Source organism: Eriocheir sinensis, chromosome 41 (assembly GCF_024679095.1).
Source record: "Eriocheir sinensis breed Jianghai 21 chromosome 41, ASM2467909v1, whole genome shotgun sequence".
Taxonomy (NCBI): domain Eukaryota; kingdom Metazoa; phylum Arthropoda; class Malacostraca; order Decapoda; family Varunidae; genus Eriocheir; species Eriocheir sinensis.
Window position 1 is genome coordinate 15,362,544 of NC_066549.1, and position 18,078 is coordinate 15,380,621.

At 44.5% G+C, this 18,078-nt stretch overlaps 2 protein-coding genes across 2 annotated transcripts in view; one reads left to right on the forward strand and one right to left on the reverse strand.

Annotated features, from left to right (window-relative positions):
• The window catches only part of LOC127009729 (telomerase RNA component interacting RNase-like), an 8,639-nt gene extending 4,689 nt beyond the window's left edge, over positions 1-3,950 (forward strand). Inside the window, exons 2-3 of the mRNA XM_050883102.1 lie at positions 1,453-1,530; positions 2,479-3,950. Coding sequence (XP_050739059.1) covers positions 1,453-1,530; positions 2,479-2,595 — 195 coding nt within the window. The 3' untranslated portion in view covers positions 2,596-3,950. The remainder of the gene's footprint in view (positions 1-1,452; positions 1,531-2,478) is intronic.
• A 1,563-nt stretch (positions 3,951-5,513) lies between these two features.
• Positions 5,514-10,243, reverse strand: LOC127009728 (kinetochore protein spc24-like). The gene is made up of 6 exons (XM_050883101.1): positions 10,079-10,243; positions 9,617-9,809; positions 8,873-8,988; positions 8,301-8,428; positions 7,804-7,880; positions 5,514-5,802 (listed from the first exon to the last, which is right to left on the reverse strand). The coding sequence occupies exons 2-6, from the start codon at positions 9,792-9,794 to the stop codon at positions 5,657-5,659; spliced, it is 645 nt and encodes a 214-aa protein (XP_050739058.1). The 5' UTR covers positions 9,795-9,809; positions 10,079-10,243; the 3' UTR covers positions 5,514-5,656.
• Positions 10,244-18,078: the final 7,835 nt, after the last annotated feature.

Below are 18,078 nucleotides of genomic sequence, written 5' to 3' on the forward strand. Positions count from 1 at the left end.
AGATTAACCCGGTAGCAGCGACAGGCCAAATTTGTGCCATGATATAAACCCCCCAAAATAGATGATACATAATCTGATCACAAATGATTTGATATATATTATGAAATGGTTTGTGTGAGGGGTGATTTTTTCCCATTTTTCTCGCTTGGAGGGACTATTAAGAAACATGATCCCCCCTACTACCAGGTTAAACTGAATGTGAGCATGTCAAGATTCCACTCCATAAACTTCCACTAACTTCTGTGTTCTTTACTTAACTTCCCTTGATCATTAGATAGTTCTTGCTTTATTGTCTCTATAGATGGGCTGCATAGAGCTGTATACCATTATTTATATATTGGTATACCTTCCTAGGCTTTATATATAGATAGAATAGTGTTGTCCAGCAGAACCTGACTGAAGAACTGGCTTGCTCGGCGGACGTGCTTCATCTGAGCTTCTAATAAACGGAACTTATTTTTATACTGAGCAGTTTTATGGATTTCATTTAACCAGCATCCCATTATATTAATTTTAACTTCATTTTTCTAGTTTCTCTCTCTCTCTCTCTCTCTCTCTCTCTCTCTTTTGTTATATTTTTGCTTTCTTTATTGATTTTTAGATCTTTTTACTAGTTCCTCTCTCTCTCTCAAGCTCATTTATAACACACAGGCACGCTTGTCGCCCCTCCTGGTGTGAGCTGACTGTTAAGCATCCTCACACATTGTTTACACTGTGTATATTACAAGCTTGTGTGTGTTGTGTACATGCATTGGTTAATATATATATATAGACCAGTAATATGACACCAGTACTTTCTCTCCACTTGACTGTATGAAAAGTAACAAATATCCAAGAAGTATTTGCAGCTACTGTCCATACTCTCTGTATTTTGTGGATATTATATATACATTTATTATTCAATTATTGACTGATTGATTGTTTATTCATCAAGTGCCTGCCTTGCCTACCAATGGGAAGAACAGTCTCTCCGGCACTTGGTGAATAACAACATTACATTTATTTACATACTACTGTTCCCTCACACATACTGAATTCTTAGCTTCTGCGCTGAAAAAAAAAAAAAAAATCCCAGCAAGTTAAAAAATGCATTGCCATGGCTAAAGCAGCAACATATTTTTTAACTTCATTCCACTGTCACAAAAAGAGGAGAGAGAAGTGATCAAGAGGGAAGGAAAGCTAAGAATTCACAGTAAGGTGCTCAGAGTGGCTGGTGGTGTTGCCTCAAGGGGAGGAGGAGGAAGGAAGGCGGCGGCTCTGTTGGGCCCCAGCCGGCCGCTGTCCCACGCTGGTGGTGCCACGGCAAAATTTGCTTCTCCCACAGAGCAGCGGCGGCAGCGAGGCGGTGGCGGTGTGGAGGTGCCAAGAGGGATGAGTCAAGGTCCCCCTGGACTGGTGAGTCATAAAGCAAGGTGAGCCCAGTCTAATGGAGGTGAGCTTGTCTCTCCGCAGGTGGGCAAACGGCGGGGCGGGAGAATCCTGGCCACTGGCATGGTCAAGAAGCAGCGGCGGGAGGCGGTCCCAGAGAAGGTGAGACTCAGAGTGAGGCTGATTCTTCTTCTTCTGGTTTAATGTCCTTATTTTCCCTTGTGGGGATAGACGGACTATGAGTCTCTTATTCTCTAGGATCATATGTTACCTTTCTTAGTTAAGAACATAAGAACATTGACCCTAAGCTCCGTATCTCTAATCCACCTAATATCGCTGTCCATGAATTTATCTAGTCTATTTTGAATGTGACAATTGTGCTAGTTTACATGTCTGTTTAGGGTAACATGTGTATTATTTGTTACTCTCCACTCCCTGATCTCCTCCTCATTTCTTCCTCACACTGTTCCAGGTTTCCTTTGGTTCCTTTGGCTTCTTTTGTTGTCTCTGTCATTGTAGGGTGTGTGTTCTAAATAGTTAAGTCAGTGTTTGTCCATCCCATCACTGCTAGGCTAGAGAGCACCCAAAACACACCCTTCAAGTTCTCTTTTATGATAAGTGTTGATGATTGCCATGGCCTCTCTTCATCCTAGCAGCCTACATACAGATCCCTCTCACCAATTGTTCCACACAGTCTTTTTCAAACATTCTTTCTCTGGAGACACACACATGTAGATGCTTGAGAAAGTATACCATGCCTTACAGTCTCTCTGGGCATCTGTTCAGAGTGGGTCAGTCACTCTCAACTCAAGAATTGTGAGGTAAAAGTCTGAAAAGGTTAGCCTAGAAGTGAAATAATTGAGGAATACTTTAAGCATAGCATCTGTGACTTCTATCTCAGATATAGGAATGGAGGAAAGAGCTGTGACAAGCAAGGTTATGTGCAACAAAAGTTAAGTAAGGAAGCTTGTGGGTTGAGGAACTGCTTGTACTTAAACTAATTAGGTGTATCAGAATTAGTCCTCTAAGCTGTCTGTTTCTGCACTGCTTGACACAGCATTCTCAGCCAATGTTTTCACACACTACAATTTCAATGTTTGGATGTTGCAGCCGAAACCAGTGGAGGGCGGCAAGACTGACGCCTGGTCTCAGTACATGAGCGAGGTGCGGAAGTACAAGGAACAGTCTTGTGAGGAGGAGGGCAAGAGACGACCGCTGGTCAAGTGATTCTTCTCGTAACTGTTGTCGTCGTCGGCTAAAAAGTTTTAGCTTTGTTGCATCACAGAGATGCGGTGTTGTTGGAGTCGCCTAAGTTAGGTGTGGATGCTGGTATGGCTAAGGAAAGTGAACTTACCAAGAGCTACATTTCAAGCTATACCTCATAACTAAGGAGGTGTTGAGAGACAGTGGTCGTTCATTTTCAAAACTGTGTGAGATATCTGGCATTGGTGAACCAGTCTAAACTTGTATCCAGCAAAATGGAAGAAAAGGGAGTGGTGAAAAGTGATGAGTTCATCACTGAAGCAGAAGTTACAAGTTGTATTTGAAAAAATAAAAAGTATAATTTATTAATCAGACGTTTCCACGAGTAAAGAAAAGGATAAAGTCTAATTGGTTCCATGTTTTCCTGGCTATATCAAAACTTGTTACAGTATAATCTAAAAGTAAAGCATTTTCATTTGTCTCTGCAACTTGTGAAGCAAACTGTTGACGTACCTGTTTCCAAATTGTCCTAGCATGCACATTAGGCGCGTCCCCGAGACATCACTTTAGGAATGCATTAAGAGTGCCCAGATCTTGCTGCTAGTTGAGTGGTGGCCGCAGGATCACAAGTTGACTGACAAGTGTACATGGTTTGCAGCAATTTCTCCCAGGTCAAAGAAGTGCCCTGTAGTCATAATTATTCACAAAATATATTAAGGTAGTGTATCTGTGATTGTATTAGTAGATGGACTTCAAAAGTTTTATTGATGTGCAGTCACTTGCCTACTCTGCTTGGACTTGTATGAATATTTGCCTTCTCTTTCATTCTCAGTGTACCTCACAGCTCTGTAAAGCATACTCTGTACTCCTCAAGGCATAAATAGGATTGCTTGTGTGGCAGGGTTCAAATAGTAGGCGGCCTAAGCCTCAAAACTAGCCTGGCTTGACCTGACCTAGTAGCAGCGTTGACCCAGTGCCTTCACACGGGCAACCGTCGAGTGTTTCAGCATGATGAAACGCTCCCGTCAGCTACGTTATGTTACCTCACTCAGAGCTGCGTCAATGCCTCCGGGGACAGCACACACACCTGCCTGACTGTCTACGCGTGTTGTTGTCGGAGGCGCACAAGTCTATAACCTGGCCCAAGGCTGGAGTTTGTATACACACTGTAGATGCATCATGAAGTCTAAAAGTGCTCCTAGTGGTATGCATATTCTTGTCAGGTCCAACAAGCACACTTCAAATTTGAAGGAAAAGATGTTATAATGTAGTAGTTTCATGTATTCATGTTACTTGATATTTTCCCTAACAGCATTGTTCATCCTGGTCCATGATAACAATGTCAGGACCATCAAAGAAAAAGTAAAGCAAACTTCATGTATGGAATTTAGTTAACCTGATGATACTGAAAGATAGCAAGCACATTGACCTTTCATGTCATCCTGGTCTATGGTAACTGTCAGGTCCATGAAGGAAAAAGTAAAGTAAACTTCTTGTATGCAATTTAGTTAACCTGATAATACTGAAAGATAGCAATCACATCAACCTTCCTTGTTCATCCTGGTCTATGGTAACTGTCAGGTCCATGAAAGAAAAAAGTAAAGTAAACCTCTTGTATGGAATTTGGTTAACCTGATAATACTGAAAGCACATCGACCTTGTTCATCCTGGTCTATGGTAACTGTCAGGTCCATGAAGGAAAAAGTAAAGTAAACCTCTTGTATGGAATTTGGTTAACCTGATAAGACTGAAAGCACATCGACCTTCCTTGTTCATTCTGGTATATGGTAACTCAGGTCCATGAAAGGAAAAAAATAAAGGAAACTTCTTGTACTGAATTTGGTGAGCCTCAGCCTGATAATGCTTCTAGACTGCAAGCACGTCAGCCCTTCTTTCTGGATTGGTTGACAGATGATTGGACAGTGTAGTGGTGGGGCATTTGGAAGACTAATATTCCTGTCATGATCAAAATGTAAGTGACTCATGCAAGATAAGCGACCCAGCTTTAATAAATATGAACTAACTCGCAGTGGCAGCCTGTAATTGATTTTGTTCCAAGCCCCAGCAGTGAGAGGTACATGATATGAACTGCCTGAGGGATTGTTATCTGCTACCTGTTATTTCAATATGGGAACAAGCAAGGTGGGTATAAACACTGCCATTCAACTTGCTATTCAGAAGGTAAAGACATATAGCATGGATATTATGTGTGCTATCAATACTATGGCCCCAGAATACTAATTACGACTGATTTTGTTAATTTTTCTATCAGCAATCCTCTGCCCTTTCAATATGGGAAGAAGCAAGGTAGCTATAAACACTGCTATTCAGAGGGTAGAAATATATAGCATGGATATTGTGTGTGCTATTAATAATTTTGCCTCAATAATAACTACTACTACTGATTTTGTTAATTTTTCTGTCATCAGTCCTCTGCCCTTTCAATCCACTTCTTGGTTTACAGTCCATCTTCTTCCATTCTTGGTCCAGTGCTAATCCTTCCTCTATTTCTAACCCTTCCACGTCTTGTGTCACTGTTCCTTTGCCCTTTCAATATGGGAAGGAACAAGCTGGCTAAAAACAGCAGTGTTGTAACTTGCATATCAAAAGGTAAATAACATGCTCCACCTTCTTTCTTGGTCCAGTGCTAATCCTTCCTCTATTTCTAACCCTTCCAAGTCATGTGTCACTGTTCCTCCCTCCGCCCTTTCAATATAAGAGGAAGGAACAGGCTAGCCACTGTTCCTCCCTCTGCTCTTTCAATATAAGAGGAAGGAACAGGCCAGCCACTGTTCCTCCTTCTGCCCTTTCAATATAAGAGGAAGGAACAAGCTAGCCACTGTTCCTCCTTCTGCCCTTTCAGTATAAGAGGAAGGAACAAGCTAGCCAAAAACAGTGAGGTAACTTGTACATCAAAAGGTGAATAACATAAACAAAGCAGCTAAACTTTCAGACCTTTATGTATATAGAAAAATAACACTAATCCACATTAGGGAAACTGCCATAACACAGTGTAAAAGTCCCGTAATGAATACCATATATATCGAGTCTAGTACATTAATATTAGGGTTTACAACTAGTGTGTTCAGGCTGATGGTGTGGCTTCCTCCAGGAGATCATCTTGGCCCGCGTTGATTTGCTCCCAGATGTAGTTTGTGATGAAGAACTGGGAGTGTGACCCCTTCTCAAACTTGTAGGGGATCACTCGGCTCTCCTCCGGCTTCATGACAACTGATTGCTTAGTCAAGGAAAGTACGTAAGTGTTCGGGTGGACAAATATAGATGAGATAGCGTATATTAGTAGAGAAAAATTAGTAAATATAGTCTTTACAAATAGGAAATACATAGTTGATTGATTTGTTAAGTAGAGGAAATATTCAGGTGGATGAATATAAATGAGATAGCGTATTAGTAGTACTGTCGCCCCTCAAATAGTACGGTTTCCAATAGTTCGGTTTCGGTTTTATACAGATTGTCATAGAAGATCTTTTAGGATATTTAAAAATCCTTAAAAATCTTAGAAAATCCACATAAAACCAAAACTGAACTATTGGAAACCATACTATTTGAGGGCCGACTGTAGTAGAGTAAAGGGTATCAGGACACCTCTCCTCCCGAAATTGACCGATCTTTCTGCCACTCCTCTGAAATCTTTTATAGGAGCAGTGAGTAGCGGGCTTTTTTTTTTTATTACTTTCCTTTTTTTTTTTTTTTGGCCCTTGAGCTGTTTCCTCTGCTGTAAAAAAAAAGTAATTATAGTCTTTAAAAATAGTAAATGCTTAGTTGACTGGTTACTTATTAAGAACAGGAAACATTTGAGTGGATGAATATAAATGAGATGGCATATGAATAGCATAGTAAGAATTGTAGAAATAGTCATTAACCGGGTAGCTGCGGGGGTCATGTTTCTTAGGTTGGGTTAGGTTAGGTTAGCTTAAAGGCCCCTCTAAGTAAAATAATGAGAAGGAATCTTCACTCACGCAAACCATTTCATAATGTATATCAACGCATGAGTGATCAGTTTATGCATCATCTATTTTGGGAGGTTTATATAATGGCAGAAACTTGGCCCATTGCTGGTACATGGTAAAGCTGCAAATTTGGCCTGTCGCTGCTACTGGGTTAAAAATAGTAAGTTGATATGTAAAAATAAGGGACTGGTTAGTGAAGAAAAGCATAACATGAGATAAGCACACTACCAGTATAGTAAAGTAAATAGGTATTAAGTGAGCATATTAATAGTAGAGTGAAAAATAAATAGTTAATATACTAAAAATGAGAACACATTAATATTGTTGTAAAAAGTAAAAAATAAATAAAAACAAATGATTGGCTAGTTAAGGAAAATAAAGAGAAAAAAATAAGATTGCACATAAAAAAAAAAAAGTTTACTATTAGAGAAAAAAAGATGAGATATTAGACTGATGATATTAATAGAAGATGGATATTAGTTAAGAGAATGATATTAAAAGACAGAAATTACAACAGACTAAAGATGAATATTAGATAGACATTAAGTGATAGAAATAAAAGGATACATATTGAGAGGATTTTGAAGATAGATATTGAGACGGATATTGAAGACATATTAAAAGAGGGATATAAAAGATTCATATTAACCTGGTAGCAGCCACGGGCCAAATTTATGACTTTACGGTGTACCAGTGATAGGCCAAATTTATGGCTTTATGGTGTACCAGTGACAAGCCAAATTTTTGTCATGACATAAACCCCCCAAAATAGATGATGCATAAACTGATCACAAATGCATTGATATATATTATGAAATGGTTTGTGTGAGTGATGATTTTTTCTAATTTTTCTTACTTAGAGGGACCTTTAAGAGACATGATCCCTGCAGCTACCAGGTTAAAGGATAGATATTGAGAGAGAATTTTGAAGATAGATATAGAGGGATATTGAAGACACATTAAAAGAGATATAGAAGATTGATATTAAGCCGGTAGCAGCGATGGGCCAAATATGTGCCATGATATAAACCCCCCAAAATAAATGATGCATAATCTGATCACAAATGCGTTGATATATGTTACAAAATGGTTTGTGAGTGATGATTTTTCCATTTTTCTCACTTAGAGAGGCCTTTAAGAAACTTGATCCCCGCAGCTCCTGGGTTAAAGATGGCTATTCGGGGAAAATAAATAAATAAAATCATAATGAGAGAGGATAGATGGATCACAGACAACTTATAGTAATTCGGGAAAAGGATACAGCCCTTGATGATGCCCTCAGGTGCGTTGTGGTCCCACTTGATGTTTGAGAGCTTGGTGTAGAGTGCGTAGCTTGCCCTGAACATGGGAGAGTGTATCAGTCATGAGCATACAATTACTTCAGAAAAAAAAAAAATACTGTTTTCCCCCTCCCTCTTCTTATATTCCTTCTCCTCCTCCATCTTCCCTTCTTCCTCCCTTCCTCTTTTGCCTTCTGCTTCTCCATTTTTATCTTCCTTTCATTCTCCCTCCCTCCTTCTTCCTTTTCTTCCTCTTCTTACTATTAGTCCAGAAAACAACTACTAAATAAAAAAACATCTTCCCTTCTCTCCCTCTTCTTCTTTTCCTCCTCCTCCATCTTCACTTTCCCTTCTTCCTCCCTCATTCCCTCCCTCTTTTGCCTTCTTCCTTTTCTTCTACATCTTCCCCCTTCCTGTTCTTCCCATTAAATATAATAATAAATAAATAAATAATAATAATAAAGTCAAAATTCATCACCTGATTTTTGACAAGCAAGTGGATGTCTCCTGTTGGGAAGAGGCGGCCTGGTTCTGCAGGTTCTCGAGCACCTCCTTCTTGTGGGTGATGGTTCTGCCAACGCCCGCAAGCTCCCTCTCCAGCTCCTCCTGCAAGGAGACCAAAGAAGGAACAGTCAAGACTAAAACAATAATGGGTCGTATTTTAAAACATTTTGTCGCCCAAGTTCACATATATGGCAAGGCTTTCGTAGGAGTTGCGGGTATTTCCAAGGGTAGTTTTATGACCCTGGTGGAAGCTTGACCCTTCCTCTGTATCGTGAACCTAAAGAAACACTCATTAGAACCCCACTGACCCCCTCTTTGACCTTTAGAAATAGTTCATGTGAGAAGTGAGTCTTATAATACCAACCAATGTCCTACTCTTGTGCCAGAAAATCAGTTGCATAATGTATTAACCCAACACTCAATCCCTCCAGTCAAGCAATCTTAAAAGTAATATAACTAAGCAGATAACTGACTAGAGTAATGGACGCCTTGGGTTGTGTTCCTTCACTCAGCAGCAATGGAAAAAAATCATGTATGTTAACTTGCCTTTTGCTTCTCAATTTTAGTGAGCTCGGAGGTCAAGTTCTTCTTCTCTGAATCCACAGACTGTGAGCTCATTGACTGCAAACTACTGGCCTCTGCCTTGGCCAAGCTCAACAGTTCTGGAAAAAGGAAAAAGTATACGTAATAATGAATAGATATAAAGTTACAGACATCAATAAATACAAATAATAATGATATAAAGAAATGAGTAAGGAAAAAAAGAATATGAGGGTTGATATTATACTACTAGTAATTAGAGTTTCAGTCCACTCACACACACACACACACACACACACATGCAAACATAATATAAAATTGAACAGATATAAAGTAAGACATCAACAAACATCAATGAATACAAAATAAATAAAATTAATAGGGAAAATATATATGAGGGTTAACATTAAGCTAAGCAGTTTTAATGCACAAGTACTACTACTACTACTGCTACTACTATTGCTGTTACTACTACTACTACTACTATCATCCTCATTAACATATATTATTCTCATCACATAAACAAAATATTTCAGTTCACTTAACATTTTATCATTACTATTACTACTGTTAACTACTGCTACTATTACTACTACTAATAATAATACCATTATCCTTACTATCGACATCTATTCTCAGCACACAAACAAAATATATCAGTTCACTTTACATAGATTTACACAGATGGTTAATGATGTCTAACAAGTACAATACATAAACCTTATCATCCAAGCTCTCCCCTCCTCTGACCTCTTATGCTTTCCTGCAGTTCCTCTTGTATCCTTTTGATTGAGGACTTCTCGTCGGCCAGTCTGGCGGTCCTCTCTCGGAGTGAGCTGATGCTGGTGTTGTTTCGCAGTCTGTTCCTGACGGAGATGACGGTGTTGTTCATCTCCTGGATATGCTTGTCCTTGTTCTCCCTCTCCATGGTGGCAGCAGTAATCTGAGGCGTCGCAAATGCATAGTTTTTGAGTTATGGGGGGTTGAAAAATACCCAAGATGGAGAAGGCGAACGAGGAAAGAATAAGAATGAGGAGACGATGAAGAAGGCGAAAGAAGAAGAAGGGGGAGAAGGCGGCGGAGGAGGAAGAGAAGAGGAAGGAGAGAAACTGATTTGCACAGCTGCCAGAATGCATCCTCATCTCCCTAGTACGTACGCCCCATAACCCTTAATACTTCAACACTAAATAATCACATGAGAGGAGCAAATACCTTCTGGACGGGGCTACAGAGCGTCGAAGAGGCAAACAAAGGTAAACAATAAGAAAACTTTGGCGTTCTTCCTCCTCTTCTGCAATGTTTCGGCTTCCTCCTCGTTTGAATTTATTTGTTTACATCAATCTTGATCTTGATGTCACAGGTGGCTCCCCAGCGATGTTGTTGGATGTTGCTGCTGCTGGGACTGAGTGCTGAAGGAAATGATAGACTTATAGAAGCCATGAGGAGTTTTCTGGAAAAGATGTAGTATGCAAGAAATAGGGAATAGGAAGATTTTAATGGATATATACTGCTTGTTTTGTTTTGATTTTACAGGTTGTGCCGATATTAACTCTCCAACGGCTCACCTGTGTGTAATGTCCCCGACGCTCTTCAACATGAACAATTTTCACCATTGCCCCACAGGACTTTCAAAATCGACGGAGACGGAATCTGGCAGAGTCGCTCTCCCCAGGGGGACATAAGAACATAGGGATTACAAAACCAATGCTTGCCTATTGACGGGAACTATCAGGCGAGTCCAGGTGTGTGTGTGTGTGTGTAGGAGAGAGAGAGAGAGAGATGTTGTTGTTGTTGATTTGTCTTCCTAGGGGAGGGCACGGGCCGGCGGGCCCGTCAGAGGATGTCTTCAGTTTTCAGCTTATCGAGGAGGTGGGAATTTTGCCACCACCTCTGCCAGGGTGGAGTCTTGGGTGAGGCTCACCGTGTCGTCGTCAGGGTGGAGCTGCGGGGTGGTGAGGGGGCACTCCAGGATGTAGTGCAGCAGAGGTTTCCGGGTGGCTTGCCAGCAGTGAGGGCAGGGTGGGGTATCCTTGTTTGCCACCTCCTCGTAGCAGGCAAACCCGAGTCTGAGGCGGCGGATGGAGGCGAGGATGGTGTTGGGTGTGGTGTGTGGGAGCTGTATGACAGGCTTGTGGTGGGTGGCCGTGCTGTACCACGAGGCAGAGGCAGAGCCCTGAACCAGGACGGCCTCGTGTTCTAGTCGGGTGAGTGAGAGGGCCGCCTGGGATGCTTTGTTCTTAATGTAGGACAGGCTGGGGGCAAGGGGGAAGGTGATCTGTGGAAGGGACCGAGCCGTGGCAGCAGCACAGTCAGCCTTCGATCTCGTTCCCTCTCAGACCAACGTGGCTTGGCACCCAGTCCAGGATGATGTTCTTGCCCAGTGAGACAAGGGTGTTGGCTTCATGGAGGATGGTGGTTATGAGCCGAGTGTTGTCTCTGACGCTCATTGCCTGCAGGACCTTGAGGGCTGACAGCGAGTCGGAGTGGATGATGATGGTGGTGTTCATATCGGCAGTGGCGTGACGCAGGGCACAGAGGATGGCTGCCAGTTCTGCCTGCAGGATGGAGACTTGCGGTGGCAGGCGCCACAGTCCTGTCTGGGTTCCGCACACGAAGGCAGCCCCCACAGACCCATCGGCGCCCAGCGAGCCATCGGTGTAGTAGTGGCTGGCAGTCCTGTTGTCCATCGAAGCCACGCGCTGCAAAGCCTCTTGGCGGAGGGTGATGGGGTGAGAGGCCCTAGGAGCTGAGGTGGTAGGGAGGCTCATCTGGAATGGACCAGGAATCCAGGGTGGAGGGGAGTGGTAGTCAGGGTGTGGCAGGTCTGAGCCACTGCAGACAAGCCTCTCCACTTCCAAGTGCGTCGGCGGCATCATGTATCCAGTCCCCGACTGGAGTGGCTTGTGGTGGTCTCTGGAAGGCATGAAGCAGCTGTGTGGAGACTGTGCCGTGTGGTTGCTGCTTCATGAACTTCCCAACTACAGTGGATGTTCGGGCAAGGATGCGATGGTGGAGTGATGGGAAGCCACTTTCCAGGCGAAGGTTGGTCAGGCGGGTCCATGGCGGGGCTCCTAGGATGACCCGGAGAGCGTCATTTTGTGCCACCTCTAACTTCTTTGTGAGTGCAGGGGAGAGCGAACACAGGCAAGGAGCGCAGTAGTCTATGATAGACCGTATGGCGTGTGTGTAGAAGGCGCGTAAGACACGATAGGATGCCCCCGTGTTTTGTTTGGACAGAGCTCGCAGGATGTTGGTGCGAGTTGCTACGCGCTCTCTTAGATGGCGTACCTGAGTGCCGAACCGAAGGTGACTGTCCAGCCAGACACCCAGGTACTGGTGGGTGGTAGTGTAGGCGAGGTTCTGGTTTGCTATTTGGAAGGGCCGTTCAGGGGAAGGCATGCCAACTGGCATGACCTTGGACTTCTCAAAGTTGATCTTGAGCCCTAGTTCTGTGCACTTCCTGTTGAGCTGGTTGAGGGCGTGTGGAACTTGATGGAGACAGGTTCGGTAGTTCAGGACTAGGGCAAGGTCGTCAGCATAGCAGAGGAGCTTAGCCCCCTCTCCGTAGTCAACGCTCATCAGCTCCTCCATGAGAACGTTGAAGAGGAAGGGGCTGAGGATACTGCCTTGAGGTATGCCATTGATGTGGTCGAAGCGCCTCGAAACATGTCACTGGAAGCGGACTTGCCCTCCACGGCCATGGAGAAACTCTCTCAGCCATGCAAGGAGTCTTCCCCCGATCCCCTTGCGAGCAAGGGCAGAGAGGATTGCCAGAGGGGAGGCTAGCTCGAATGCTTTCTCCAAGTCCAGGAAGACAGCAATACCCCGGCCTCTTCGCATGTGGATGAGGAGGGTGACTACGCAGTCAGTGGCGCCTCTTTGTGGAAGGTATGCAAAGAGGGATGGATGGAGGTCAGCTGTTCGCCACTGTAGGCGATGGAGTGCCATACGTTCTGCTGTCTTCCCTAAACAGCTGAGCAGTGAGATTGGGCGCAAGGAGCCGGGATCTTTGGGTTTTGGGATGGGCTGAATCACTGCTGTCTTCCAGGCTTGGGGAATGCGGCTTTCTGACCAGGAGAGGTTAATAAGGTGTAGTACGGTGCTCTCGCCCTTTGAGCCAGCATGTCTAAGCATGGAATAGGAGATTCCATCTGCTCCTGGAGCTGTGTCGCCACCACGTTTGAGGCAGCCCTTCAGTTCCTGCATGGTGAAGGGAACATCAGCTGCATCAGGAGTTGTGCAGGCTTCCTCCACAAGAGCTGCCCTTCCTGCTGCCAGAAGTTCCTGCATCTCCCTGGTGGTGTGTGGGAGTTGGTGGGGCGAGGTGCGGTCTGCAAAGCTGGCTGATAGTCGCTCAGCTTCTTCTTGTGGGTTAGGGTGAGTTGGTGGACAAGGGGGGCGAGGGCGAGAGACAGAGCGTAGTTTGGTCCACATCTCCCCCAGGGTGGAGTGTGCATCCAGACCCTGGCACCACTGGAGCCAGGCCTCTTCTCGTAATCGCCGCTTGGTGACGCAAGCGTGTTTGGCGACAGCCTGCAAGTAACGCCTGTTGGGGGAGGTGGGGCGTTTGCGGTAGGTTTTCCTGGCTGTGTTGAGGCGGTGGTTGAGCTCCCGCACTCGTTCACCATAGATCCAGTGATCTTTGTGGAAGGTGCCTGAGAGCCTCGTTAGTGGTATGGCCTCGCTGGCAGCCTGTTGGAAGGCGTGCGTTACGTGGCTCTCTAGCACCTCCAGGTCGGTAGTGGCAGGTGGAGTTGCGAGTGCCCTTTCCAAGGCAGAGGTGAAGGCGTTCCAGTCAGCTCGCTTGATGTTGTAGCGAGGAGGAGGCAGCTGGGGTTGGGGCAAGTTGTCCAAGGCTAGGTGAGTGGTGACACCAAAGTGATCGCTGGTGATGGTGGGGTGGACAGACCAGGAGGCCACAGGTCGTAAGGGTGTGGAGATGAAGGAGAGGTCGAGTCGCCCGCCCCTGATGTGAGTTGGCTGAGAGGTGTCGTTCAGTAGAGCTACTCCTCGTGCTTCTTCCAGCAGCTCTGCGATGTGTCGGCCTGCTGTGTTGGGTGAAGAGGGAGACTCTTGGTGAGGGTGGTGGCCGTTGAAGTCTCCCCCTATGAAGGTTGGTTCTTCGCTGGCTGCTGTGAAGAGTTCTCCCAATTCAGGTGTAGACTGAGGTGGCGCATATATGTTGAAGAGGGTTAGTGGAGTTGAGTGCAGCTGAATGATCACGCCTTGGACTTCCACCCGGTCGCCGCAGTGAGGTGGTGCTGCTAGCTCCTGGCATGCAATGTGGTGTCGTACAAGAATGGCACACCCACGTGAGGCCCCATTTATTTTGGGCAGTAGAAAGGATTTGTAGCCTGAAATTTTGAAGGGGGTTTTGGGCAAGAGCAGTGTTTCCTGGAGCATAAAGACATCGATGTTTTCCAGTTTCCCAGTTTCCATCAGTGTTGGTAGCTTGGAGTAGGCTCCAAGGCAGTTCCATTGAAGGATGGTAATGCCTTGGGTTTTGTTCCTTGAGTTGGGGTCTTGGGTCCTGGTGCAGGCTGGCTGGGTGGGCGGTGAGGTGTCTTGTAGGTGCGTGGAAGGGAGGATGACTCTATGCGGACTCTCATTACCCGGACAGGTGATGGCTTCCGGGGCTGTCGAGAGCGCTTGGAGATAAGCGTCTCCATTGCGTTCGTCACCGTCTTCTCCATGGCCTTTTCCAGGGCGTCCTGATCCACATCTTTCCCTAAGAGTTGGGCAATGCTGGTGGCTACTCCCAGGGCCAGTTGCTTCCCAAACTCTTTGAGGTCTGCTGTTGTGAACAGGGGCTCCTGAGGTGGAAGAGGCAGGGGTGCTGTGGCAGACGGTGTTGCTGGAGTTGTTGCTGGAGTGTGTGTCGATGGTGTGGGTTGTTTGAGAGAGAGAGAGAGAGAGAGAGAGAGAGAGAGAGTAGTAGTCGTCTATTTAATTAGGCTATTTTCTAGAGGAATTTCATGACTCTTAACACTACACCACAGTATGTTATGGGTTTGGTAGTATTGCGACTTATTGAATAGGCCTATGTTGTTATTGTATTGGTATATTAAAGGTTAAAAGAAACAAATTAAGCTTATAGTGTGGTTTTGATTCATTCCAACGAGCTGATTTTTTACTATTTCATTTCCGTGTAATATATTAATGTGTTTTTTCTTCAGGCTTTCTCTTTTCACCTCAAATCAGCTACGGAAAGAACATTGTCACTCCTATTATCACTGTTATTATCGTGATAACCGAAAGCCACACGTTTGACAAGGCTTTCGTGGATGTGCTGGGGCTTTCACTGGTAGTTTAGTGACCCTGGTGGTAGTTTAACAAGGCTTCTGTACCGTGAAGGCGAAAAAACACTCGTGAGAACTGAGAACCCGATTACTCTCCTTATCGCCCTTTGCAGTGTCTGAGGTTATCGCCGAGGCCCACACGTTTGACAAGGCCTTCATAGATGTGCTGGGGCTTTCAATGGTAGTTTAATGACCCTGGTGACAGTTTGACAAGGTTTCTGTACCCTGAAGGCGAAAAAACACTCGTGAGAACCCGATTACTCTCCTTATCGCCCTTTGCAGTGTCTGAGGTTATCGCCGAGGCCCACACGTTTGACAAGGCCTTCATAGATGTGCTGGGGCTTTCAATGGTAGTTTAGTGACCCTGGTGGTAGTTTGACAAGGCTTCTGTACCGTGAAGGAGAAAAAACACTTGTGAACCTGATTAAAACTTCCTTTTCGCCCCATGGAAAGCGTCTGAGGTTAACGCCGAAGCCCACACGTTTGACAAGGCTTTCGTAGATATGCTGGGGCTTTCAATGTGACCCTGGTGGTAGTTTGACAAGGCTTTCGTAGATGTGTTGAGGCTTTCACTGGTAGTTGAATGACGCTGGTGGTAGTTTGACAAGGCTTTCGTAGATGTGATGTGGCTTTCACTGGTAGTTTAATGACCCTGGTGGTAGTTTGACAAGGCTTTCGTAGATGTGCTGGTGCTTTCAATGGTAGTTTAATGACCCTGGTGGTAGTTTGACAAGGCTTTCGTAGATGTGCTGGGGCTTTCAATGGTAGTTTAATGACCCTGGTGGTAGTTTGACAAGGCTTTCGTAGATGTGCTGGGGCTTTCAATGGTAGTTTAATGACTCTGGTGATAGTTTGACAAGGGTTTCGTGGATGTGATGTGGCTTTCAGTGGTAGTTTAATGACCCTGGTGATAGTTTGACAAGGCTTTCGTAGATGTGCTGGAGCTTTCAATGGTAGTTTAATGACCCTGGTGATAGTTTTGTAGTGCCGGGACGTAGTATTAAGTATGGGTAAGTAATGTTAAGTTAATGTAAGTAGCATTTAAGTTAATGTAAGAATTATTAGTAACATTGAATTATTATTGCGTGATGCTCACCCCCCCGAGACAGACGGACAGACAGACAGACATACATGTTGACGCCTGTAGAAAGTAGGTGATCGGTTCCATACGAGATAATGGGCATAATTTTAATACAAGACAGTAGCTTCTAGTTAGAATTTTTCACCTTGCTATTCAGGGGAACCATTATACCAATATCATGCGACGAGTAAAGTACCGTAGACGGTTGTTGCAAGGTTGAATAAATCAGGGTTCGAATTAAATCTGGGGAGGGATGTGAACCGCGGGCAGCGCTGCGTAGGTAGCCCCACCCAGCAAACACCAACACCTTGGCTCTTCCCCCGGACAGGTGCGTCTCTCTGAGGTGAAGTAATTCCTGTTCATATTATAGATATATTTTCTCATTATTGTATTTGTGCGGTGCAAACACTAACAGACACGCCTTGGCTCTTCCCCCGGACAGGGGAGTGGAGATAAAGGGTCTGTCACCGTCTGTCACGTGCGTGTCTCGGGTGTGTTCGGTATGATACACGTATTGACTACGTAGGGTGTTTAGTCCACGGAGTAGCAGGGCTGTGCAGTATTTCTCTTTAACGAGGATGTAACCACCTGGTTCGTCCCCTTTGTCTGCTGGTTAGGCTTTATTTTACTAAGGATATAGGAGATTGTAAGAAGATTGTTTATGCCCATGTGAGCACCAGTGAACTGTTTTTCGTGCCACGTTTGTGAATAATATCACCCTCGCTAGGTGGAGACTGTAAACCCGTGTAACATCCAAACAAGCCTAACGCCCATTATTGTATTCTGGTGAATGAGTTAAGAGGATCAAGGGATTAATTCGGCCATTATTGACTACTGTAATTAAGTCTTCAACGCTACCAAAAGGATATTTTTCTTGCCTGATGTAATCTGAATGAAAATTAGTTCAACGCTACCACAAGTGAAGGAAGAATAAAGGTCTTAAATCAATGATTGTGAATATCTTCTGACCAACTATTTAGGAGGAATAGGGAAAAACAGATCTTCGAGGATTAGGAGCCTTGACCAGGAAAACCCTAGATACCGCATTACAGTTTGACAAGGGTTTCGTAGATGTGCTGGGGCTTTCAATGGTAGTTTAATGACCCTGGTGGTAGTTTGACAAGGCTTTCGTAGATGTGCTGGGGCTTTCAATGGTAGTTTAATGACCCTGGTGATAGTTTGACAAGGCTTTCGTGGATGTGATGTGGCTTTCAATGGTAGTTTAATGACCCTGGTGACAGTTTGACAAGGCTTTCGTGGATGTGATGTAGCTTTCAATGGTAGTTTAATGACCCTGGTGGTAGTTTGACAAGGCTTTCGTGGATGTGATGTGGCTTTCAATGGTAGTTTAATGACCCTGGTGGTAGTTTGACAAGGCTTTCGTGGATGTGATGTGGCTTTCAATGGTAGTTTAATGACCCTGGTGGTAGTTTGACAAGGCTTTCGTAGATGTGATGTGGCTTTCAATGTAGATGTGATGTGGCTTTCAATGGTAGTTTAATGACCGTGGTGGTAGTTTGACAAGGCTTTCGTAGATGTGTTGAGGCTTTCAATGGTAGTTTAATGACCGTGGTGGTAGTTTGACAAGGCTTTCGTAGATGTGTTGAGGCTTTCAATGGTAATGACCGTGGTGGTAGTTTGACAAGGCTTTCGTGTATGTGATGTGGCTTTCAATGGTAGTTTAATGACCCTGGTGATAGTTTGATAAGGCTTTCGTAGATGTGCTGGGGCTTTCAATGGTAGTTTAATGAGCCTGGTGATAGTTTGACAAGGCTTTCATGGATGTGATGTGGCTTTCAGAGGTAGTTTAATGACCCTGGTGGTAGTTTGAC